Genomic DNA, 25,960 nt, shown 5'->3' with positions numbered 1-25,960 from the left:
GACATCCTGGTGATCTCAGCTGACTCAGCATATAGGACCTCCATTATGGCACGGGTGCACAGAGGTCTGTGAGATTTCGGTCAGGTCCCCATTTGGCACTTGGGCTTAAATGTTCAGGGCGACCGTCACCTTGACGGCCACCAGAAATGGGTGACCCCTCCCTTATCTGGCAGATATGTCGTACTGTCCCCCTGCTCAGCAAGAATCTTCGGCAAACTGCCCGGTCCTGCAGATCCTCGAATGACAGGCGCTACTGGTATACGTGAAGCCTCATTCAGTGCCACCTTCCCACCACCTCCTCGGCCTGTTGGGTGGCAGATTTTCCATCCTCACCAACCGACTAATTCCTCTGCCCAGTGACAGGACCGGCAGCCCAAGGTCGAGCCTCCGCATGTCCTACCTCCTCTTTCTCCATCATCAGCTATGGCACCCGTTTCCCGATTTTGGAAACCACAAGTGAAACACGCCGTCTGTAATTCCCCCAGCGGAGTGGAACATCCCGGAGAATACTGGGTCAGGCCCACAAACAATATATAAACGGCATTTACTGTATATGCGGAGTAGAATGATTTGACACTTCTGTCAAAGCATGGTGCGATTTTAGCTTCACGACAATTCTTCACCCTGTAGTGCCATTCGGCCCATCGAGTCTAATGACTCCCTGAAAGAGCACCCCCTTGGGCCCACAGCCCCACCCGTCACTGTAAACCCACCTAATCTTTTGGACTGAAAGTGCAATTTAACATGTCCAATCCACCTAACCTGCACATCTTTGGACAGTGGGAGGAAACCAGAGCACCCGGAGTAAACCCATGCAGACACTGGGAGAAAGCGCAAACTCTACACAGTCACCAAAGGCGGGAATCAAATCCGGGTTCCTGCTGCTGTGAGGCAGCAGTCCTAAACACTGTGCCGCCACCGTGCCGCTCACAATCTACTTTACCAATTCTGGCGTCGGCCGATGAAGAATCTTTCTCTAAGTGTGGGCTAGCTTGGAGAGAAACTCTCCAGGGCCCAAAAAAATGACTCCGTGTGGTTAGATAGTGGAGGGGAACTTGCCAATAAGAGGTGGGGAACTGACACTTAGGTCTTGATTCAATCAAATGGGAACAAAGTCCCATAGCAAACAAGGCAAGTTGTGTGTTTCTCAGCGCCGAGAAACACATGGTTATAAAATGCGACTTACCTTAAATAAGGGGCCTCAGTGGGGAACTCGCATCCGAGGCTACACATAACCTTGTTTTCTACACCGAGGTGTTCCGCTCGCCAGTACTCCACAGTATTGAGAGATCAGGTCGCCATTTTTAAATGGCGTCCCTACCTCCGAGGCTTCCGACGTGACTTCCCCACCCCGGCCAAGCCCCAATGTACAATGGAGTTCCCCACCCCAATTGGTTCCCCTCCCCCACATTCCACACCCTCCCCAACACCCATGCAGAACCCCCGGTCCGATTGGCAGCACACACAATGCCAGCTTGACACCTTGGCAGTGCCAACTCGCACGTCAGGCTGGCAGGGCCAGGGTGCTACCCTGCCCAAAGGGTATGCACACCTGGGGGCCTCTGATCCTCTGGGACAGCCCCATGGGTGCCGTTCTGTCTGGTCCCCTTTAGTGGATACCTGCGTGATTAGCGCTCGCCCTAAGTCTCCGAGGAAAAGGGGATAGATCCCAACGCCTCGGGTACCTGGATGAATTGTATATTACAGTGAGACTAGCTGTCTTGCTCTAATATGCAGATTTGCTAAAAAGTGATCCCACCCTCAATGGGCGGGATTTACATCACATCGTCCTTAAAAATCTCGAGCCAGTTGCGACGTTATTTTGGTTTGGGTGCTAGCCCTTATTTAGAGAAACCACCGATTCACCATGGCAAGATTATATGCAACATTTAAACAGTGGCATAAAGGGGGATTGAGACGGGTGGGTAGAGTTGCGAACTTTGAAGAATTGAGGGAGAAACATATTTTATTTTTAATTTGTAAATTTTTTATTAGTTCTTTTGGGATGTGGGCGTCACTGGCTAAGCCAGCATTTGTTACCCATCCCATTGTGGCTGTTTAGCTCACAGGGCTAATCGCTGGCTTTGAAAGCAGACCAAGGCAAGCCAGCAGCACGGTTCGATTCCCGTAACAGCCTCCCCGAACAGGCGCCGGAATGTGGCGACTAGGGGCTTTTCACAGTAACTTCATTGAAGCCTACAATAAGCGATTTTCATTTCATTAGGGCAGCAGGGTAGCATGGTGGTTAGCATGAATGCTTCACAGCTCCAGGGTCCCAGGTTCGATTCCCAGCTGGGTCACTGTCTGTGTGGAGTCTGCACGTCCTCCCCCTGTGTGCGTGGGTTTCCTCCGGGTGCTCCGGTTTCCTCCCACAGTCCAAAGATGTGCGGGTTAGGTGGATTGGCCATGCTAAATTGCCCGTAGTGTCCTAATAAAAGTAAGGTTAAGGGGGGGGGGTTGTTAGGTTACGGGTATAGGGTGGATACGTGAGTTTGAGTAGGGTGATCATGGCTCGGCACAACATTGAGGGCCGAAGGGCCTGTTCTGTGCTGTACTGTTCTATGTTCTATCCCTAATTGCCTTTGAACTGAGTGGCTTGCTAGGTCATTTCAGTGATGGGCAGTTTAAGATTCAACCACATCACCGTGTGGGTGTGGAGTCACATGTAGGTAAGGACGGCAAAATCCTTCCCTGAAGGATATTAGTGAACAGATGGGTTTTTAAACGACAATCGGCAATGGTTTCATGATCACCATTATACCTTTTATAATTCCAAATTTTTTTAATGAATTCAAATTTTACCATCTGCTGTGGTTGAACCCTGGACCCCAGAGCATTAACCTGGGCCTCTGGGTTACTAGTCTGGTGACAATTCATGCCACCACCTCCCCCTAAATGCAGGATGAGGAGAAGTTTAAATATCTTCAATTATGAAATTTGGTGAAAAAGAATTTGTCTGACTTCCAGTGGCGGTCATGGAGTGAGTGGTAGCACACAGGGCAGCTCGGGCTCTAAAGCGTTGGTTTGGATATTTTATACCCATTAACGGGATAACTCCGGCAGGAAAGTGTTGTGGAAGGGGTAGAGAGGTTCTCCCCAAGATTAGCATGTCTACTGGCTACCGGACCCGACAGAAAACAGCAGCAACAATTGCATGAATGGTGGAGGGGGAAGGGTCGTCGCCGGTGGGAAAGGTCCAGATGGAACAACTGATGACTTTCATTAAAAGAAGAATTTTGCCAGCAAAGAAAGGGGATGCATGGCGACTGGTCAAAGGCCATTGAGGGTGCAGTAGCATCTCTGCAAGGTTCGATGGACCGGGTAGGGAAGTGGCTCGAGGCGCAAGGTGCAACGATACGCGAGGTGGTGAATGTGTCCTGGGGGATCTAAGTTGTTGCAAGTGAAGGAGCAGGAGAACAGATCCAGACGGCAGAATTTGTGAATGGCGGGTCAGTGTTGATGCCACTGTGTAGGAAACACAGGTTTAAGACTGGGGAAATGGATAGGATGTATGGGAAATTGAGGGGGGGCGGGACTGGAAAGGGACTTGTACGCGGAAGTGACGTTTGCAGGTCTGGATGAGTTTGGGAAGAGGTTTGTGTTACCAAGGGGGGAGTGAATTTAGATAAATGCAGGTGAGGGATTTTTGCGCAAAAAGAGTGGAGTTTCCCAGGTTGCCGGAATACACTTTGAGCAACTGCTGCTCCCGGATTAGTTGGAGAAGGGTAGGGTTGGGGATATATACCGGTGGTTGGGGGAACGGGAAGAGGTGTAGGTGGTGAAGATCAAGAAAAAAATGGGACGAAGAATTAGGTTGGAGATTGTGGTGTGAGGCGATGAGAATGAGCTTGATCGAGTTTAAGGTGGCACATAGGGTACATATGATTCGGGTGAGTTTAAGTGGGTTCTTTCAGGAGGTGGCCGAATGAGTGCGAGATATGTGGATGGGGGCCAGCAAACCATGCGCAATTGTTTTGGGGTTGCAAGAAGCTGGAGAGATACTGGGATGCAGTGTTTGGGGTGCCTTCTACGATGTGGGGGTGGAAGTCAGGCCGGACCCAACGGTGGTGATTTTCGGGGTATTGGATAAATTACTCTTGCCAGATGAGTTGGGAGATGAGGAAATTACTAACATTTTGATGGCTGATGGACACAAAGAAAACACCAATTGAAGAAATAAAGCACAAGTGGGAGGAAGAGTTGGATACGGAACTGAAATAAGGACTATGGAGTGGACTATGGACAAGGCCAATACTACATCCTCATGTGCTAGAGTGAGCTTAGTACAATTCAAGGTAGTACATACAGCCCATATGACACTGGAAAGAATGAGCAGATTCTTCACAGAGGTGGAAGCTAAATGTGAGAGGTGTAAAGGAGGAACAACTAACCATATACACGTGTTCTGGCCATGTCCATGATTAGTGGGGTTTTGGAGCTGAGTTTTCAAAAATTGTGGAGATGGAAATATTACCGGGACTTCTTGAGGCAATTTTTGGAGTGTCGGAAATACCAGGACTAAAGAGGAGAAAAGAGCCGATGTGGTGGCCTTTGCCTCATTGATTGCCTGGGAGGTGAATTTTATTAGATTCGAAGTCAGAAGAACCGCCAAAAATATCAACATGGTTAGGGGATCATGTGGAATTCCTTAAACTTGGAAAATTAAGTTTGCCCTGCGGAGCTCAAATGGAGAATTCTGGATGATATAAAAGCTGTTCTTGTCTCTATTTACAGATCTATTTGTTGCCAATGGGTAAAGGGAAAGGTTGAATGGAAATAAGAAAAGAAAATCTCAAATTAGAAGGATTATATTTTATTTATTTGTTATTGATTGATTGTTTGCATGTTGTTATGTATATCCTTACTTGAATAAAAATTTTCTTAAAAGGATTCCATTTTATATTAACCCACAGGCTATGAAGAGTTTTGGAACCCTAAGACATTAAAAGGCACTTGTATACATATAGGAGTTATTTCTTAGTAGCCAAAAAAGAAATTAGAAAGGTGGGGCAGGATGGTGGTGCAGTGGTTAGCACTGCTGCCTCATGGCACCAAGGACCGGGTTCGATCCTGGCCCTGGGTCACTGTTCATGTAGAGTTTGCACATTCTTCCCGTGTCTGCATGGGCCTAACTCCCACAATCCAAAGTTGTGCAGGGTAGGTGGATTGGCCATGCTAAATTAGGTACAATACGCTGGCCAAACTACACTTGGGAATACTGAGTTTAATTCCCATCATCACAAAATAACAAGAATGATACCAGATATAGAGAAAATTACCTGTGATGTCAGATTAGAAGTCCTGCAACCTAGAGATGGTCAAGGGAAAACCTCACAAAAGCATGAAATGCTAAGCTTAAACCATTTGAACTATTACAATGTTAAGACTATAACTGTATTCTGTAATGCAGCTGATAAAAACAAGTGTAATATGGATCATTTACCTTGCAGTTCATTTCAGCATTTTCAGGTTTATTTTCTTCTTGCTCCATTTCAGGAGAAGCAGGAGATTGTGGAGAGTCTTGATCATCTAATTGTATTTGTGGCTGAACTTCAGTCTCACCACTGTCGATCTGTGTCTTACTCTGAAATGATACGAAAAAGGTGCAGTCTGATCTAGGCCAAACTGTATTCATTTCTTACAAGAATTCCAACTGCTCTTCCAGAATGAATCATGAGCACTATGCTACTGTATCCCGTTTGGCATCAGCACTGCCATTTTGGAGTTCAATGCTCGAGCGAATGCCCTCTTTGTTGAATACACACAGCAGCAGGAAGGACTCACAATGCTCCCCCAAGCCATCAGCATTACTTAAAAGGAATCATGAACTCCTTACTTATAGGTTAGTTGGTTGATTTCTTCCACTGTTTTGATTTTTGATAAAATAGGAGAGTCAAGGGTCAAGGCAGAAAAGTAAAGGTCAAAATCAGAGCAACTATGATCTTAATGAATTGCAAAGCAGGCTCAACGGGCATTATGACAGCCTCATGCTTCTATTTCTTAAGTTTAGGTTCTTAATTCCAAGGCTTCTGCAGAAATCAGCTCGATCCAGACATGATAGGGGCAGCACAGTAGCATGGTGGTTAGCATAAATGCTTCACAGCTCCAGGGTCCCAGGTTCGGTTCCCGGCTGGGTCACTGTCTGTACGGAGTCTGCACGTCCTCCCCGTGTGTGCGTGGGTTTCCTCCGGGCGCTCCGGTTTCCTCCCACAGTCCAAAGATGTGCGGGTTAGGTGGATTGGCCATGCTAAATTGCCCGTAGTGTCTTTAAAAGTAAGGTTAAGGGGGGAGGGTTGTTGGGTTATGGGTAATGGGTGGATATCTGGGTTTGAGTAGGGTGATCATTGCTCGGCACAACATCGAGGGCCGAAGGGCCTGTTCTGTGCTGTACTGTTCTATGTTTGCACCAGTTGACCTTCCCCATAGAACACAGCAAGACTTGGAGAATGAACAGAAGCCATGCAGAACAGAAGAAGTTACTGGAGGATGGAAGAGAATTGATTACCCTACCCGAACCTCAGCAACAGATCAGATCTAAGATATGCAGTCCTGCCAGATCAAAGTTGTGACTGGTAGTGGACGATTAGCACTGTTGCCTCACAGTGGCAGAGACCTAGATTTGATTCTGACCTTGAGTGTTTATCTGTGTGGAATTTGCATATTCTCCTTGTGTGCACGGTGCTCCAATTTCCTTCCACAGTACAAGGACGTGCAGGTTAGGTGGATTGACATGGTAAATTGCCCTCCCCTCTCCCCAAAAGGGTTAGGTGGGACATGGTGATGGGGCAGGGGAGCGGGCCTGGGTAGGGTGCTCTCTCAGAGAATCAGTGTAGACTCGATGGGCCGAATGGCCTCCTTCTGCCTGTAGTTATTCTACTCTAAACTAACAGGTGGCGGCTCCACAAATATCACTGTCCTCAATCATGGGTGTATCCAGCACATTGGTGCAAAGGAGAAACATTTTAAACCACCTTCAGCCAGAAGTGCCAAGTGGATGATCTACCTCTGCCTCCGGATTTTCACAGCATTACAGATGCTAGACTTCAACCAATTCAATTCACTCCACATGCTATAAAAAATGGCTGATAGCACTGGATACATCAAAAGTTATAGGCCCGGACAACTGAAGACTTGTGCTCCGGGACTAGCCGTGCCCCAAGCCAAGCTGTCCCAGTACAGCTACAACATTGGCATCTGCCCAACAAAAAGTGCAATTTTGCCCAGCACAAGTAATGGCATAATGGTATTGTCACTGGACTAGTAATTTAAAGACCTGGGGTATTGCTCTGGGGACCCAGGTTTGAATCGCACCATAGCAGATGGTGAAAATTTAATTCAAGTAAAAAATCTGGAATTAAATCATGATGACCGTGAAGCCATCGCCAATTGGTTCACTATCTGGTTCACTAATGCCTTTAGGGAATGAAATATGCTGTCCTTATCTGGTCTGGCCCACATGTAATTCCAGAACCACAGCAGTTTGGTTGATTATTAAATGTCCTCTGATTTGCCGTAGCAAACCACTCAGTTCGAGGGAAATTGGGGTTGGGCAATAAATGCTGGCCCAGCCGGCGACTCACACATGGAATTAATACAAAAAAAAAGCTATGCCCGCTCCACAAAGCAAGACAAATCCAATCCGCTCCACAAAAGCAAGACAAATCCAATCCACTTAATTACTCCCCCATCAGTCAACTCTCAATCATCAGCAAAGTGATGGCGGTGTTATCAGCAAAGTGATGGAGGATAGCAGGGTGGCACAGTTGCCTCACAAGTGGCAGGTAACAGGGTTCAATTGTAGCCTTGGGTGACTATCTGTGAAGTTTGCATGTTCTCCCTGTGTCTGCATGGGATTCCTCCAGGTACTCTGGTTTCCTCCCATAGTCAGAAGATGTGCAGGTTAAGTGGATTGGCCATACTAAAAAAATGCCCCTACGTGTCCAAAGATGTGCAGGTTAGATGGGGGTATGGGGCTAGGGCTGAGAGTGGGTCAGGGTAGGGTGCTCTTTCAGAGGGTAGATGCAGACTCATTCTGCACTGCAGGGATTCTATCGATTTTTATTCGCAGTTCTATCAAGTGACAGACACTCAGTTTGGCTTCTTATTGCCCTTGCCCATGTAAGACCTTAAGACATAGGAGCAGAATTAGGCTATTTGGCCCATCGAGTCTGCTCGCCATTCAATTATGGCTGATATGTTTCTCATCCCCATTCTTCTGCCTTCTCTCCATAACCCTAAATCCCCTTATTAATCAAGAACCTATCTATCTCTGTCTTACAGACACTCAGTCAAGACTTCCAGTGGCAGCACGTAGGTGGATGTTGCACATTGGGTGGGTGGCTCCTGCTCAAGGCTCTGGGTTTTGTGGTTTAATGCCCAGTTCCAGGGGCAGTTTTTGGATAAGCTGGTGCAGGAAAATACAAGGAAGGAGGAGAATGTTAAAGACCCAGAAAAAGCCGCTGGGAAGAAAGGAGCGAATGAAAGTTTGCCGTTGAGAGAATGGGTCAGCCAGGCAGCAGGAAAGATGGCGGAGGCTGGGCTGCTGGGTGGAGCTGCGCCCCTCACGGTAGAGGCTTTGACCAAGGTGATGGCTGGAGAGTTTTGAGAGGCAGTTCACCAAGGACATGGAGGTGATGCTTAAGGAGATGATGGCAGCCATGAAGTTGTTGGTGGAGGAGTCTATGGCCCCGATGAAGGCAACGGTGTTGAAGACATTGGCCGAGGTACAGGAACAAGGAGAGAAGTTGAAGGGGGTGGAGGAAGCTCTATTGCAAATTAGTGATCAGTTCACCTCGATGGACGAGGAGCTGCGGCGGATGGTGGAGGCCAACAAAAGGACTCAGAGCAAAGGTGGAGGACATAGAGAACAGGCGAGACAGCAGAATTTAAGAATTGTGGGCTTGTCCGAGAGGGTGGAGGGCCCGAGGCCGACTAGGAACTTCATGAAGATATTGGCAGAGTTGTTGGGTGAGTAGGACAATCCCTCCCGGTACAAACTGGACAGGGCTCTTCGGTCACTCAGGCTAAGGTTGAAGACAAACAAGCCGCCAAGGGCAGTCATAATTTGTTTCCACAAATTTCATGTTAAGGAGAAGGTCCTGAGTTGGGCGAAACAAAGGATTGAAGTGCAGTGGGAAGGAGCTGGTATTCAGATATACCAGGACTTAACTGTGGAGTTGGCGAGAAGGAGGGTGGCCTTTGGTCAGGTGAAGGCGGTACTCTACAATAATGGTGTGAGGTTCGGTGTGATCTACCCGGCGAAGCAAAAGGTGACCAAGAACTTGAGGGACTTCTACTTTGAGGCGGAGGAGGCATTCGTGAAGGCTGAAGGACTGGGATTAAAATGAGAGATAGGACTGAGGTTTGGTTCTAGACTGAGGGAAGTGGGGTGAAATGCTGTATATGGGCTCATTCCTTGTTTCAGGATGTTTATTTGTTTTGTATGTGGTGGGGGGGGGGGAAGTTGGGGGTTTGTTTTTTGGCGTTGGTTGGTGGTGAAGGATAGTGCTATTGGCTACAGCGGGTAGGAGAATATTGAACTTTGGGGTTATGGTGGTTTTTGGGGGCGCGGTTTTTTGCACTGGTTTTGTTTGTCTTTTTTTTTACAGGGACTGGGTCATGGGCCTCCACACGAGCAAGCGAAGGTTGGCTAATGAACGAGGGTGTGGTGGGGGAGGGACCGCGGTCATTGGAACCTGGTCGAACAGGTTTTGATGGGCCTGGGAGGATGCCTCCATCAGCTCCTTATATACTTCGGAGACCTTCCCTTCCCCAACTCCTGTTTTTGATATCACCTTGTCCTGTAGCCCCCTTTGTGAGAGGAGCGGAAAGCTCGAGACCTGCCTCCGAACAAAATCCTGTACTTGCAGGTATCGGAACTTGTTCCCACCTGGCAACTTCTTCCTCTAGCTCTTCCAAACTCAGGATGCCCTCCTCAATAAAAGGATCTCCAAATCTCTCAATCCCAACCCACAGCCACCTCCTAAAGCCCCTGTCCAGCCCCCCTGGAGATACCGATGGTTGTCATAGATCGGTGCCCGCACCCGACGCCACCTCCAACCCCATGTGCTGCCTCCACTGTCCCCACACCTTCAGAGCTTTCACTACCACCAGGCTTGTGGAGTACCAAGCAGGCGAGAAAGCCGTTAACAATGTCCCCAAACTTATGCCCTTACAAGATTCCACCGCCATCCGCTCCCACACTGACCCCTCCCCCACTACCCATCTCCTGACCATCGCTATATTAGCCGCCCAGTAGTAATTGATAAAGTTCGGAAGAGCCAGCCGCCCCTCCCCACTCCAGCAGGAACTTCCTCACCCGCGGGGCTTTCCGGCTCAAATAAAACCGGAGATCGCTGCATTCATCTTCCAGAAAAACGCCTTAGGGATAACACCTAGAAGACACTGAAGTACAAACAGCAGTCTCGGGAGGATTGTCATTTTCACAGTCTGTATCCTCTCCGCCAGTGACAGCGGGAGCGCGTCCTACTTTCGGAAGTCTCCTTTCAGCTGCTCGCAGAAATATACTTTTCACTGTACCTCGGTACACGTGACAATAAACAAGTCCAATCATCTGTTCTATTAGTCTACCCAAATTCAATTTGTGAAGCTGACCCCATTCCCGTGCCACTTGAATACCCAGGTAACTAAAGCTCCCTCCCACCACCTTGAACGGCATCTCGCCCAATCTCTTACCCTGCCCCCTTGCCTGGATCGAAAAACCTAGCTTTTGGCCACATTCAATTTCTGGGCAAATTCCCCCAGTATCCACATAACCTTCCAATCTCAATTCGACTTCTGGCGGGGCAAGAGAGCGGTGGCGGGCAGCAGAGCTCCTGAGGGGGGAACACAGTCACGTCCCATCCCCCAGGAAGGACTTGCGCCGAAGCGCGCAAATTGACCTGATCAGGGCCCCCACCGCTCCCCGCATGGCAAGAGAGCGCAAGATAAGAGGAGCGGCGGCCCGGAGCAAAGTCGGGGACTGAACACTTGGTAGTGGAGTGAGCGACGAAGAGGCCCCCCCCACTTTCCAGTGGCGTCCACGAGGCGAGTGGCGAAACAAAGAAGGACTCTTGTCCCGACCCAGTAACAGAGAGAGAAGGGGAAAGAAAAAGAGACTAAAATGACTCCGGCCGGTCTGCGAAACCGCAGTCTTTTTCAGAGGTTTTGTTTTAAAAATTGAACAGCCCCGAAGTCTGCCCTGGTAGCCCTCCCACCCCGCTATGCCCAAGCGGAAAAACCTTTTGGTTTTGTTTTAGGAAGGGGAGGCAGGGGGGAGAAAAAAAAATCTTTGGGTCTCTTCTTTTTTAAAATAAAAAAGATTTAAAAAAGTTTTAAAGGGGAAAAAGGAGAAAAAATGCCAGAAGGGAACCAAAGTAGAGGGAGAAGGGGCACCAGGAGCCACGGGCGAACCCACTCAGATGAGCCGATCGGTGCAAGAAGCGGCGGAACGGAGGTTTCGCCGCAACAAAAAGAACAGGACAAACAGGAGCAATTTCCCCCTGTGCCGGGGGGAACTGGAAGGTGTCCTTTGCCGAGGCGCTGAGGGAACACCAGCAGGAAATCAAGGCGGACGTTAGAGCAGACATGGAGACCGCGGTGAAGGCAGCAGTTGCCAAGGCCCTGGCGGAGATACAGCTCACACTGGGCAGAGCAGAGAAGAAACTGGAAGCCCAAGAGGTGACCATTAAGGAGCTGGAAATGGCAGTGATCAACAAGAGCGACCGGATCATGGCATTGGAGGAGGTGGCGATGCCGGTCACAACGCAGGGCAGCCTGAAGGGTAGAGTGGACGATCAGGAGGACCGCTCGAGAAGGCAAAATCTAAGGATTGTGGGCCTACCGGAAGGGAACTTAGTGGGGAGGAAAACTTTCCCAACCCACCAGAAATGGACAGAGCACACCGGTCTCTGCGCCCGAAACCCAAGGCCAAGGAACAGCCGAGGGCAGTAAGAGCCAAACTGCACCGATACCGAGACAGGGAAGCAATCCTGCGCTGGGCCAGACAAAACAAACTACAAATGGGAAGGACACAACATTCGGGTTTACAAAGACATTGGGCAGACCTAGCCAGGAGACGGCCTGAATTTAATAGAGCAAAAGCAGCCCTTCACAAGAGCGGCGTACGCTTTGGTATGCTGTACCTAGCGAAACTCTGGGTCACATACCAGGACAAAGAGTACTTCTTCACAGCCCCCGCTGAAGCAAACAAATTTGTTGAGGAACGCGGGCTGGAAAACCGACAGCAAGTGTAGAAATAAGGGGCCCCTGGTAAGGGGCAAACAGCACGCCGACGGGTTGTGAGGTAACACCTGCCCGACCTCCCCCACCCACAGAGAGCACGCCCTGAACAAAAATCAAACCACTACCTGAGGGACCGCTTCATATGGAGACCATGGCTCAGCACGAAGGAACGAGAGTAACAGAGAAGGGAGAGGAAGTGGGAGGAGCGCAGGGCAAGATGGGGGAAGAGCGGGCAGAAAACCATAAGAGAACGGGCGAGGGAGAAGCGAGACAGTAACTCTCGGGAGGGGGGGGGGTCACCGTACTAGCAGGAAAGCTAGCGCCAGAGGCATGCATCAAAGCAAGGCCGCAGGGCGCCCCCAATAGGGGGGCGGCGCCTGGAAGGGGGGGAAGAACCACTCAGAGGTGGGAGAGCAAACTGGGATAAGAACGGGGGAAAGAGGGACAAAAGTGGGATAAAGGGAGAGACAGGGAAGGAGAGACAAACAAGGCAAGAAAGAGAACAGCAATAAGGCTACAAAGTGCCACAACCAAGGGTTCAGAACAAGGAATCCCTGCAAGCAACCACCCAGTACTGTCTCTGGGCGAAGGGAGACCCGAGTGCAGGGGACAACCCACCTGGACAAAGGGAGACCCCGGAGTGCAGGGGCAGACCCATGTGGCGGATGCAATGTTGGCGCCCATATTGGGTGCCCCCTGGTCAAAGGGAAAACCCAGAGAGCAAGGACCCGACAGCATGGGGAGAGCAGTGACTGTGGCCATCTTGGACGGCCCCCTAACAAAGGGGGGGCGTACAAAAGGTAAGTATGGTTAATCCCACAGAAAGCGGGGACAGAAGCTCCCCACCAGGATAGTCACCTGGAAGGTAAGGGGACTCAACAACCCAGGGAAAAGATCCAGAATCCTCACCCATCTACGAAACATGAAAGCCAACATAGTTTTCCTCCAAGAGACACATCTGAGAGAACAGGACCGACTGCGGGTAAGAAAGGGCTGGGTGGGGCAGACCTACCATTCCTGCTATGGGACGAGACCCAGGGGGGTGGCAATACTGATCTGCAAGAGTACGACGTTTAGGGCGACAAAGACAGTTACGGGCCCAGGGGGACGGTACGTCATGGTTGGGGCCCTGGACGAGGCACCGGTAGTACTAGTTAACGTGTACGCGCCCAACTGGGACGACATGAACTTCATCAAAAAGACCATGGCAGAAATCGCCGACATACATGTGCCAGGCTCGGCCCGATTCAATTTAAGGTCGTTCACCGGGCCCACATGACGGTGGCTCGGATGAGAAAATTCTTTGGGGTAGAGGACAAATGCGCTAGGTGCGCAGGAGGACCAGCGAACCACGTACATGTTTTGGGCATGCCCGATGCTTAGAGGGTACTGGGAGGGATTCATGGGGACCATGTCCCGGGTGCTAAAAACAAGGGTGGCGATGGGTCCAGGGGTGACAATTTCTGGGGTTTCGGAAGACCCGGGAGTCCAGGGTGAGAAAGAGGCCGATGTTTTGGCCTTTGGTTCCCTGATAGCCCGGCGACGAATATTATTGGCATGGAGGGACTCAAAGCCCCCGAAGACTGAGTTGTGGCTTTTGGACATGTCGAGTTTTCTGGGATAAATTGGCGGGTAGTGCCGATGGGAGAGGAGCGGGCTTGTGCAGTATGTTATGATTGAAGTGTTGAATGTATGTGGATGTTTGCACATTTTTGCCTTTTTTTGCTTTCTTTCTGTTGATGTCTGTAACTGTTTACAATGCCGAAAAAGTACCTCAATAAAATTGTTTGTTTAAAAAAAATAAAATTTTTAAAAATCGCCGACATAGCGACGCACCGACTAATCATGGGTGGGGGGCTTTAACTGTGTACAGGACGCAACGGCTGACAGATCAAACCACAAAACAGGGAAAACATCAAACATGGCAAAGGAACTCGATCGCTTTATGGAATAGATGGGGGCGGTGGACCCCTGGAGGTTCACCCACCCAGGGGAAAAGTAGTTCTCTTTCCTTTCCCCAGCACACACAGTATACACCAGAATTGATTTATTTGTGGTGGGGAAAATGGTGCTTCCCGGGCTGAGCAAAGTGGAATACTCCGCAGTTGTGATATCCAACCACGCTCCACATTACCTGGACACGAGGTTGGAGACGGGCAGGGCCCGACGCCCCACATGGAGGTTGGACACTGCCCTACTAGCAGACCTTTAAGGCCTTCAACGAAAAGATATCGCAGGCCATAGCAGAGTACACTGAGAAGAACCAAAATGGGAAATTCTCACCCTCCACGTTCTGGGAAGCGCTAATGGCCGTAATAAGAGGGAAACTTATTGCTTTCAAAGTGCGAATAGATAGGGAAGAAAGGGCGACTAGGCAGCAGCTGATCAATTCCATAGTAGAGATAGATCGTAAATACTCCGAGGCCCCGACCGTAGAGCTCCTGGCAGCAAGGAAAGAGCTACAAAGGAACTTTGATCTGCTCTCCGCTAGGAAAGCAGTGCACCAACTTCACCAGGCATGAGGGACCAGATACGAACATGGAGACAAAGCCAGCCGCCTGTTGGCACACCAGCTGTGAAAGCAGGCTGTCAGCAGAGAAATTGCACAAATCAGGGATACCAGAGGCACATTACAAACAGAACCAGAGAAGATCAACAAAACCTTCAAGGTCTTCTCCCAAGGGCTGTACACCTCGGAGCCCCCAACAGGGGAGTCCGGGATGAAACGATTCCTTGATGAACTGGACATGCCAGTCGTGGGGGAGGGCAGAAAATGGGGCCTGGAAGCACCACTAGCACTGGGAGAGATCATGGACAGCATTTGTTCCATGCAAGCAGAGAAAGTGCCGGGACCGGACGGGTTTCCAGCGGACTTCTACAAAAAATTTGCGACAGCACTGGCCCCGCATCTGCGGGAGATATTCACAGACTTGCTGGCTGAGGGCACACTGCCACCTACACTAGCACAGGCCTCAATCTCGCTGATACCCAAGAAAGATAATGTCCCAACGGAATGTGGGTCATAAAGACCTATCTCACTGCTAAACGCAGATGCCAAAATCCTAGCCAAAAGGCCAGAAGACTGCATACGAGAGGTGGTCGCAGAGGATAAGACGGACTTTGTCAAAGGTAGACAGCTAACCTCGAACATCAGGCACCTGCTGAATGTGATAATGACCACATCCGGGGAGAGAACACCAGGTGTGATCGTCTCCCTGGACGCAGAAAAGGCGTTTGACAGGGTCGAATGGAAGTACCTCAGAGGTACTGGAGCGGTTCGGGCTTGGAACAGGGTAAAGCTCCTAAACAAGGCTCTCATGGCAAGCGTACAGACAAACAGCACTAACCCCCGATACTTCCAGTTGCACAGGGGCACCAGACACGGATGCCCCCTGTCCCCGCTGCTGTTTGCTCTAGCGATCGAACCATTAGCAATCGCTCTCAAAGCAGCAAAAAGCTGGAGGCGAAACCGAAGGGGAGGCAGAGTGCACAGAGTCTCACTCTATGCAGATGACCAGCTTCTCCACATTTCGGACCCACAAAGCAGCATGGACGGAATCATCGCATTCTGAAAGAGTTTGGTGCCTTCTCAGGCTACAAACTCAACTTGAGCAAAAGAGAGATCTTCGCGGTACACACACACAAGTAGGGAGCGGCAGCACTAATGGGACTGCCGTTCAAACAAGACTGACACAAATTCCGCTACCTAGGGATCCAAATCACCCATGTCTTGAAAGGGGTCCACAAATGGAACTTCACCAGTCTGACCGAGGAAGTCAAAAAGGACCTGCAAAGATGGAGCACACTCCCACTCTCCTTTGCAGGGAAAGTCCAGACGATCAAAATGAACGTACTGCCCAGGTACCTCTTCCTATTTAGATCTATCCCGATCTACATCCCCAAGGCCTTTTTCAAAGCCCTACTAATAATGGCGCTCGTGGGGGGGTCGGACAAAGCCCCCATTTCTAACAACCATAGGTTCAGACCAGCGCTGACTGACTTTAAAAAGTGGGGACCGGACGGAGGAACACTGACAGTCAGGGACCTATATACGGACGGCAGGATCGCAACACTGGACAAACTGACGGAGAAATTCCAGCTAGCCAGGGGGAATGAGCTAAAATACCTGCAACTCAAAAATTTCTTACAAAAGGAGACAAGGATGTACCCACAACCGCCGCTACTGGAAGAGTTACTGGACGCAAGCATCCAAGTTAAAGGAAACTGTAGCAACATGTATGAACGACTGATAGAAAGGGCAACACCGTACTGGACGCAACAGACTCTGGAACAAAGCACTGCATCGGGTCAACTCCACCTCCATGTGCTAACGGCGCAACCTGACGCAGCTAAAAGTGGTACATAGAGCCCACTTAACAAGAACTCGAATGGGTAGGTTCTTCCCGGAGGTGGAGGACAGATGTGAGCAGTGCCAAGTTGGCTCTGCCAACCACGCCCACATATTCTGGTCTTGCCCTACACTTGATGGGTACTGGGCAGCTTTCTTGGTGGTCTTCAGGGTATCAGACTAGCCAGATCTATTTATGGGGAGGAGCACAAACGCCCTTGCCTTTGCCTCCCTGATTGCCCACCGTAGAATCCTGTTCGGCTGGCGGTCAGCAGCTCCACCAAAGCTGCAGACTGCCTCTTCAACCTCGTGGAATCTCTCCAAATGGAGAAAATTAAATTCGCCATCCAAGGATCGGACAACAGTTTCCACAGAATGTGGGAGCCATTCACCCAACTGTTCCGGGAACCTGTTTGTGGCCAATGAACAAGCAGAAGAATAGCCAAGTAGCCAAGGTGTGAGATGGAGGGAAAGACCCCGGGGGGGGGGGGGGGCAGCGAAACCCAAGAGAAAAGATGAACAAGAAAATACGGGAGAAAGATGGGATGAACGGCCGAAGAGGAGGTGAACGCGCAACAACAACGGCAGCGAAACCGTCCGAGAGAAGTAAGTAACAACACCAACACCAGATCCATTCTCGTTTTGCCCTTTCTGTATTGGACATAATTACCGTAATTGTTTCTCTGGCATCCAAATGTATATATACCTCCCTAGTTTCCACACCCCCACAAACATGTGCCTACTTACTTGTTAAATGTAATATTGCTAACTGTACAGAGTGGCTGTTTTTGAGCTGGTGTACAATATCCTGCCAGTTTTCTTTCAATATATATTTCAATCGGTGTACTTAACTGTAAATATACCATGTTCTAAAACTCAATATAAAACATTTTTTTAAAAATCCTCCAATCTCCCCCAGCGGGTCTGCTATATATAGGAGCAAATCCGCATAGAGAGAGACCCTGTGTTCCACCCCCCATTGTCCCCATCCCCCGCCAAATGTTCGACGCTCGAAGCGTCAGTGCGAAAGGCTCTCGGGCCAGGTCAAACAGTAGTGGGAAGAGTGGACACACCTGCCTCGTTCCCCGGTACATGCTAAATTACTCCGACCGCACCTAAATTTGTCCTTACATTTGCCACCGGTGCCTCATAGAGCAACCGGACCCAATCCATAAATCTCTGCCGAACCCAAACTGTCGCAGGACCTCCCACAAATATTTCCACTCCATCCGGTCAAAGGCCTTCTCTACATCCATGGCCACCACCACCTTGACCTCACGCCCCTCCGTAGGCATCGTTAATTACATTTAAGAGCTGCCTAATATTGGTCGCCAGGTGTTGCCCCTTAACAAACCCTGTCTGATCCTCCTCTATTGCCCCTTGGATGCTGTCCTCGATCCGTGTGGCCAGGATCTTTGCCAACAGTTTGGCATCCACATTTAATAAGGAGATTGGTCCACAGCTTTCCGGATCTTTGTTCCATTTCATGGCCCCCCCCGGAAAGCAACTTATTCCCTCCTCCCCAGTTGGGAGTTCCGATTTATACAGCTTACTATGAAAATCTCAAAACACATCATTCATCCCCGCCGGGTCCAAAACCCCCTTCCCACCTGTGTCCCTCACTTTCCCAATCCCTCTCGCCGCATCCTGCTTCCTCAACTGATGCGCCAGCATCCTACTAGCTTTCTCCCCCTATTCACAGACTGCCCCCCCCCCCCCCCCCCCCCCCCCCCCCTTCCCCTTACCCTCCTCCGCTGCCCCGCCGTCTTACCTGTGGACAGGGGCCCAAATTCCAGCTGCAGCCTCTGGCGTTCTTTCAAAAGCCCATCCTCCGGAGTCTCTGCATATCTCCTGTCCTCATGTAAGATTTCTCATGCGCCGGAATAGATATAAATTCCCCTCCAGTAACTGCCTTCTGCGTCTCCCAGATTACCTCCAACCGACTCCTTACCATATCATTGATCTTTTTATATCCCCGGATTGCCTCCCTCACCTGCTCACACACCACCTCCTCCACTAATAGCCCCACACTGGGCCCTTCCTTTACTTACTCGTGCAAGTCCACCCAATGCGGGGCGTGGTCTAACACAACAGTTGCTGAATATTCAGCATCTACCACCTCTGCCAGCATCATTTTGTCCATCACAAAGAAGTCTATCTGGGAATACACTTGTGTACATGGGAGTAGGACAAAAATTCCTTACTCCCCGACCTTCCGGATCGACCCCCCCCCCCCTCACGTGCTCCAGAAACCCCCGCAGCTCCTTCGTTGACCTAGAACTCGACTGGTCAAGAACAGTGTTGAAATTCCCCCCATCCCATAATCAGTCAATGAGAATCTAGGTCCGGGAATTTTCCCCAGCACCCGTCTCATAAATTCCACTCCATCCCAGTTCGAGGCATAAATATCACCAACACCACCGGCAGTCGTCCACCCCCCCCCCCCCCCCCCCAAGTTTCCCACTAACCATAACATATCTTCCCCCCACTCCCCTCCAGGGTCCGCCTCTATATTCCCCACCTCGAACGCCACCCGCTTATTGACCAAAATCACCACCTCCTTCGTTTTAAAGTCTAACCCCGAATGAAACACTTGCCCAACCCATACCTTCCTCAACCTAATCTTCAAATGTGTCTCTTGCGGCATGGCCACATCCACCTTCAGTTGCCTAAAGTATGCAAACACACAGGCCCTTTTGACTGGCCCATTCAGTCCCCGAACGTTCCACGTGACCAGCCTGGTCGGGGGTACCCTGCCCCCCACCCCCCCTGATCAGCCATAGCTTCATTCAGCCCATGCCCCGCACCTCCCGTGGCCCACCCTCAGGCATCCACCGTCATCAACCCTCCTCCTCTGCCTCCACTTTAAAGGCCCACCCCTGTCAGCAGTACTCCCCCCGGCCCCGTCCCCCAACAGGCCTTCATCTCCCCCCACTGCTGTGTTTCCATGAATTAGCCCACCCAGCTAGCCTGGCAGCCCCCACCCCTGGTGCCTGGCATCCTACTTCCTCTTCTGCCCCATTCAAACAACTGATTTCCCTTTCCCCCCCCCCCCCAACCCCGTTCAAACAACCGTGCAAACAATCAAAAGAAGAAAAGAAACAAACAACACCTCCCCAAGCCAGAATGCAGGAACCAAACAACCAACCCTTTACAAAGAATGATAAACAAAACTAGAGCCGGAGAAGAGAGAAAAGAAGAAAAAGAGAAAAGGACATGGCCTCGAACACCAGAAACAAACTTTTTCAATAGTACAGTACAGTAACTTCACATCCCATCCATCAAAGTTTAAAGTCCTCCTAATCCTGCCAGTCCACTGTCTCTCGTAAACTCCACTGCCTCTTCCAATGAGCCAATATACAGCTCCCGGCCCCCATAGGCGAGCTGGGGACTTTACGCCCTTCTTGTTTATGGCCTCCTTGACCTTGATTAAGCTCGCCCTCATCTTAGCCAGCTCTGCACCCAGGTCCTGGTATACATGGATCTCGCCACCTTCCCAGGTGCAACGTCTCGTCTGCCTGGCCCACCTCATGATACGCTCCTTATCAAGGAACTGATGCAGCCACACCACCATCGCCCTCGGCGGCTCACTCCCCAATGGGGCTTGCGCATCAGCACCCTGTGTGCTCAATCCACCTCCAACAGCCAGTCAAATGCACCTTCCCCAAGCAGCTTCTCAAGCATCTTCCCCATTGTACCCACCAGCATCCGCTCCTTTGCACCCCTCTGACAGACCCACAATCCAAATGTTCTGTCTACGTGACCGGGTCTCCAGATCCTCCACCTGCTCCTGCAGTCACTTCTGCTGGTCCCACATCAGTCCCATCTACACTGCCATAGAGGTGAACTGATATTCATGTCCCCCCGCCAGCTCCTCCGACTTCTAGATCGTCTGCCCCTGGGCTGCCAGTCTTGTCTCAACACGGTCAACCACCGCCTTGATCAAGTCCACCGACCGGGCCAGGCCCTCCAAACTTTCTTTCCGTTGCTGGGTCAACTTCTCATTCAACACGCTTACCAGCTGCTCCGTCGACCACTTAGCCAGCAGGGTCGACCCCTGTCCCTCCGCCACCTCTGCGTGCGTTGCCAGCACCACACCATTCCAACCAACTGATTTCTTCTTTATCAGGCTCTTCTAGTCTGCAGCTCCATAAACTAGGGGGTCAATCTCCTCTGCTCACACTCTTACACCTTTTCCTTCACAATTCCAACTGGAAACTGGGGTAAAGGCCACAAAAAGACCGCCACGACGCAGTGGTTAGCATTGGGATTGCAGCGCTGAGGACCCGGGTTCGAATCCCAGCCCTGGGTCACTGTCCGTGTGGAGTTTGCACATTCTCCCTGTGTCTGCGTGGGTTTCACCCCTATAACACAAAGATGTCCAGGTTAGGTGGATTGGCTGTGCTAAATTGCCCCTAAAATTGGGAACAAAATAATATGTGGACACTCTAAATTTTTTTTAAAAGACCACCACGAAAGGGAGCTACCACATGTGCGACCACTCATTCCATGGCCGCCACCAGAAGTCCTAAAGGTATAATTTTACTAGTTTGGTGGCGAGGGTGACAGCTGATTTGTCGAGGTGGGACAATCTCCCTCTGTTGTTGGCGGGCCGGGTGCAGGCAGTTCAAATGAATTTGTTACCGCAATTTATGTTCCTATTTCAGTGCCTGCTGGTTTTTTCACCGGCATCTTTCTACAAGGGGGTGGACAAATTGATCGCCCTGTGTATGGGGGGTGTGGTCAGGGTTAGGAGGGTGGTCTTGCAAAGAGGGCAACAGGCGGAGGGGGGAGGCTAGGCCTCCTAAACCTACCTCACTATTACTGCACAGCAAATGTGAAGGTGCAGGGCTGGGTTTTGGGTGGGTGGAGGGGGAGCTCCAATGGGTTAAGATGGACGAGGGCTCTGCAGCTCCATAAACTAGGGGGTCAATCTCCTCTGGGGTTGACGACCCTGGCGACCACGCTATTCCCGATGGCTCCGGGTAGGTAATAATAATCTTTATTTGTGTCACAAGTAGGCTTACCATAACACTACAATGAAGTTACTGTGAAAATCCCCTAGTCGCCGTTGGTGATGGCCACTTTGAAGATCTAAAGGCAGTTTAGACAGCACTTTAAGCTGGGGGCCGGGCTAATTAGGAGGAACCATGGGTTCGAGCCGGGGAGAATGGATGTGAGGTTTTGGCGATGAGAGGAGTAGGGGGTTAAGAAAATGAAAGATCTGTTTCTTGGGGGATGATTTGTGAGCTTGGAGAAGCTGGGAGAGAAGTACGGGTTGGCGCAGGAGGAAGGGTTTAGGTACATGCAGGTCTGAAATTTTGCAAAGAAGGTATTCCCAACCTCCTCACTGTTGGAGGCGGTACTGTCGGCGGAGGAGTTGGAGAAGACGGTTGTTTCAGCGATTCATGGGAGGATTCTGGAGGACAGAGTGTCCATGGAGGGGATTAAGGTGAAATGGGAGGAAGAGTTGGGGGGACGATGGGGACTGTGGGGTTTCTTTATCATGCACTTTGGTTGGAGTTGGTTGCATTCAATACTATGGGGAGGGGGATGGACAGAGTGGGGGGCTTGTTTGTTTACGAGTCAATGTTTTAGGTTTTACAGTGTTGGGGTTGTTTTGTTGTTTTTTTTTGTATGGCAAAAATGATGAAAATATGGCCAATAAAATATTTAAATAAAAATAAATGCACTCGGTGATTCAGCGTCCACAGCCTTCTGCAGCAAGAATTCCACAGATTCACCACCTTGTGGCTGAAGAAATTCTTCCTCATCTTTAAAGGATCGTCCCTTCAGTCTGAGGCTGTGGCCTCGGGTTCCAGTTTTTCATACTAGTGGAAAAATCCTCTTCACGTCCACTCTATCTAGGCCTCTCAGTATCAACAAGATTCCCCCCTCATCTTTCTAAACTCCAATGAGTACAGACCCAGAGTGCTCAACCACTCCTCATATAACAAGCATATGGACAAATAAGAACTGAATCCAAGGCGATGAAGTGACATCAAGACAGCAGTTAACAGAGCGCAGCTTTAAGGGGCCCTTGCAAAACTGGAGTTAAGAGAATTAGGAGGAATACTCACTACTGGTTGGAGTCATAGTCAGTAGCACAAAGAACAATACAACAAAGGAACAGGCCATTTGGCCCTACGAGCCTGCGCCGACCATGGTACCTGCGAAAACTAAACCCATATGCACTTACGGAGTCCGTACCCTTCCATTCCTACCCGATTCATATATTTGTCTAAATGCCGCTATCCCACCACCTCCCCAGGCAGCGCGTTCCATATATTTTCAACCTGTGTCCCTCGCAAATCTCTGCTAAACTTTTCCCCACACACTTTTAACCTATGTCCCCTAGTGCTTGACTCTCCTACTCTAGGAAACAGCATCTGACGATCCACTCTGTCCATGCCACTCATAATCTTGTAGACCTCTATCAGGTCGCCTCTCAACCTCCGTCGTTCCAGTGAGAACAAACCGAGTAAAGGAAGGTGGTTGTGATTTCTGGAAGCCAATATCCTCATCCTCAAGACACTGCTACAGGTGGTGTCCTGGGCCCAACCATCTTCAGCTATTTCAATAATCTTTCCTCCAGATCAGAAGTGGGGATGTTCACTGATGTTTGCGCAATGTACAGATAACTGGGAGATGGTGACATCGTGGCAATGTCACTGGACTAGTAATCCAGAGTAATGCTCTGGGGACATAGGTTAAAATCCCACCAAGTCAGCTGCTGAAATTCAAGTATAAGCAATAAATCTGGAATTGAAAGCTAGTCTCAGTGATAGTGCCCATGACAACTACCATTGATTGTTCTAACAACCCATCTGGAACACTGATGTCCTTTCGGGAAGAAAGTCTGCCAGCCCTACTTGGACTGGCCTACACGTAGCTCAAAATCCACAGTTGACTCTTAGTTGACTCTTAACTGCCCTCTGAAAGGTTCAAGGGCCAATTAGGAATAGGCAACAAATGGTGACCTTGCCAGCCACACCCCCCACCCCGTGAAAGAATGTCAGAAAAAAAACTGCCTCAGATACTGAAACAGTGTTTCCATATGCAACAAAACCTGGCCAACACTGCTTTCGACTGACAAGTCGCAAGTAACATTTATGCCACAGAAGTGCCAGGCAACGGACCATCTGGGCAACAAATCAAACACATTCAACAAAAAGGCGTTTTATCCATATGCTATTTGGTCTCTTCGATAAGTTGCAAAACAATTCCAAAAGTTGGAAAATTATGAAAATAGGTGTTATCAACACATGCTTTATCGCAATTTGAGATATTTCAGGACACACTAATGCTCATATTGGAGCGCACTAGTATGCACATGTGATTTGTTAAAGCACCCTTGCAATGATGTTTAACGCTCATGTCGTCGTTACCCTAAGAGACTTACCTCAATGTTTTCAACTGTGTCAGGTATACAGGGACCCAACTCTGTTTCCATAGTATCTTCATTCTCTTCAACTTTTACCTTTTCAGTCATGGTTGCTGTTGAAACACTGAAGATGCCATGAATGTTGACACATACATTTACCTTCACTTTGGACTTCTCACCATCTATCTGAGGTAGAACATCTTGGATGATAAATTGTCCTAAATGCCAATAAAAGTGGTTTAAAATTAGGAAAATATGGAAAACAAATATGCAAAATTCTATACCTCAAAAAAAGCAAAATAATTGAGAAAGATTGGTTATTCTTCAAACACCCTTAGGTAGCCTTTCTGCATTGGGGGCAACTAGCGGCGGCAGAGTGGTACAGTGGTTATCACTGCTGCCTTGCAGCACCAGAGAATCGGATTCAATTCCAGCCTTGGGTGACTGTGCGGAGTTTGCACTTTCTCCCAGTGTTTGCGTGGGTTTCCTCCAGGTGCCCCAATTTCCTCCCGCAGTCCAAAGTGCAGGGTAGGTGGATTGGCCATGATAAATCGCCACTCAGTGTCCAGGGATGTGCAGGTTAAGTGGGGTTGCAGAGATGAGGCATGGAAGTGGGCCTTGGTGGGGTGCTCTTTCAGAGGGTCGGTGCAGACTTGATGGGTGGAGTGGCCTCTTTCTGCACTGTAGGAAATCTATGACCTTCTAGTCAAACCTGCGCAATTGGTGAAATATATTCGCCACCCATCCCACCATACAAGCTTCCACTCATGCTCATTTATGTTTTGGTAATTTTTTAAGGAAGAACAATCTTTTCTAAAAAAGTATTCCTTTAAAAGGGTGGTAGTTAGGTGTATTAATGAAAGTACTCCTAGCTGTCATCCTTTTAAAGCTTGATTAATACATTTAAAAAGGATTTATCACAAATAACATTTACAATCACATTGTCACTCCATCATTTGTGATTAAAGACATTTTCAATTGTTGAAAATCAAAGTAGTAAGAAAGGATCTTGGCTCAGAAGATCATGAAGTGGAATTCATACAAGTAGAAACCAAAAAGAAAATGCTGGAAAATCTCAGCAAGTCTGGCAGCATCTGTAGGGAGAGAAAATAGCTACTGTTTTGAGTCCAGATGACCCTTTGTCAAAGCTAAAGACAGAGAAAGTGGGAAATATTTATACTGTGGAGTGAGAATGAAAGATGAGTCATAGCCACAGAAACCCAGGGAAATGGGGTGCTAATATCCACAGAAAGCAAGAGGAAAGAGTACTAATGGCAGTGCCCAGAGAGAACAAAAGATGTGAAAGGCCAAATTGCAGAGAAACTAACATCAGAGGGTAAACTGTGACAGATGTAGATGTGGGGGGAGGGGAGGGGGAAAGCAAAGGGGAGAAAAAGGTGGATAAGATGGGGGGGTGGGGGTGATTCACGGGAGTGTAACGTCAGCTCTTTTCTCTCCCTCCAGATGTTGCCAGACCTGCTAACACTTTCCAGCATTTTCTTTTTGATTTCAGACTCGATCATCCGCAGTAATTTGTTTTCATACAAAGAGTTTAGGAATAGCAAGGTCAGAAAATGTTGGTGCGGGCAGCTATGATACCACCTAAAAATAGCTATACTTTTGGTCAGAGCTTTGAGCAAGATATATTTGGACATTGTAACAAAAGTATGTAATAATTGTGTGGGTCTTTACTCTTCATATAAACTGAAGAATCAAATTGACAATGGTGGTCTGGAAGACGAGTTAACAGAATACTTTGTCAGCTTCCGAGAACAATACAATTTTAGATCTAGTGTTGTACATTGGGGCAGAGTTAATTAAAATCTCATAGTTAAAGATCCTCTTGGAATAATAATAATAACAATCTTTATTGTCGCAAGTAGGCTTACTTTAGCACTGCAATGAAGTTACTGTGAAAACCCCCTAGTCGCCACGTTCCAGCACCTGTTCGAGTACACAGAGGGAGAATTCAGAATGTCCAATTC

At 49.2% G+C, this 25,960-nt stretch overlaps 1 protein-coding gene across 6 annotated transcripts in view; it reads right to left on the bottom strand.

Moving 5' to 3' along the window:
• The window catches only part of LOC119977398 (heat shock protein 105 kDa-like), a 127,467-nt gene that overhangs the window by 58,157 nt on the left and 43,350 nt on the right, over positions 1-25,960 (bottom strand). For all 6 annotated transcript variants that reach the window (XR_005463193.1, XM_038818246.1, XM_038818251.1 and 3 more), the window contains exons 11-12: positions 23,994-24,193; positions 5,444-5,584 (exon numbers count right to left, since the gene is read on the bottom strand). Coding sequence is in view for 5 of the 6 variants with exons in the window: in XM_038818246.1 (XP_038674174.1) it covers positions 5,444-5,584; positions 23,994-24,193 (341 nt within the window). In the remaining variant the exon portion in view is untranslated. The remainder of the gene's footprint in view (positions 1-5,443; positions 5,585-23,993; positions 24,194-25,960) is intronic.

The sequence above is a fragment of the Scyliorhinus canicula genome, chromosome 14 (genome assembly GCF_902713615.1).
Source record: "Scyliorhinus canicula chromosome 14, sScyCan1.1, whole genome shotgun sequence".
NCBI lineage: Eukaryota > Metazoa > Chordata > Chondrichthyes > Carcharhiniformes > Scyliorhinidae > Scyliorhinus > Scyliorhinus canicula.
Note: the sequence above shows the minus strand (reverse complement) of the source record. Positions and strands in the feature narration are given on the sequence as shown.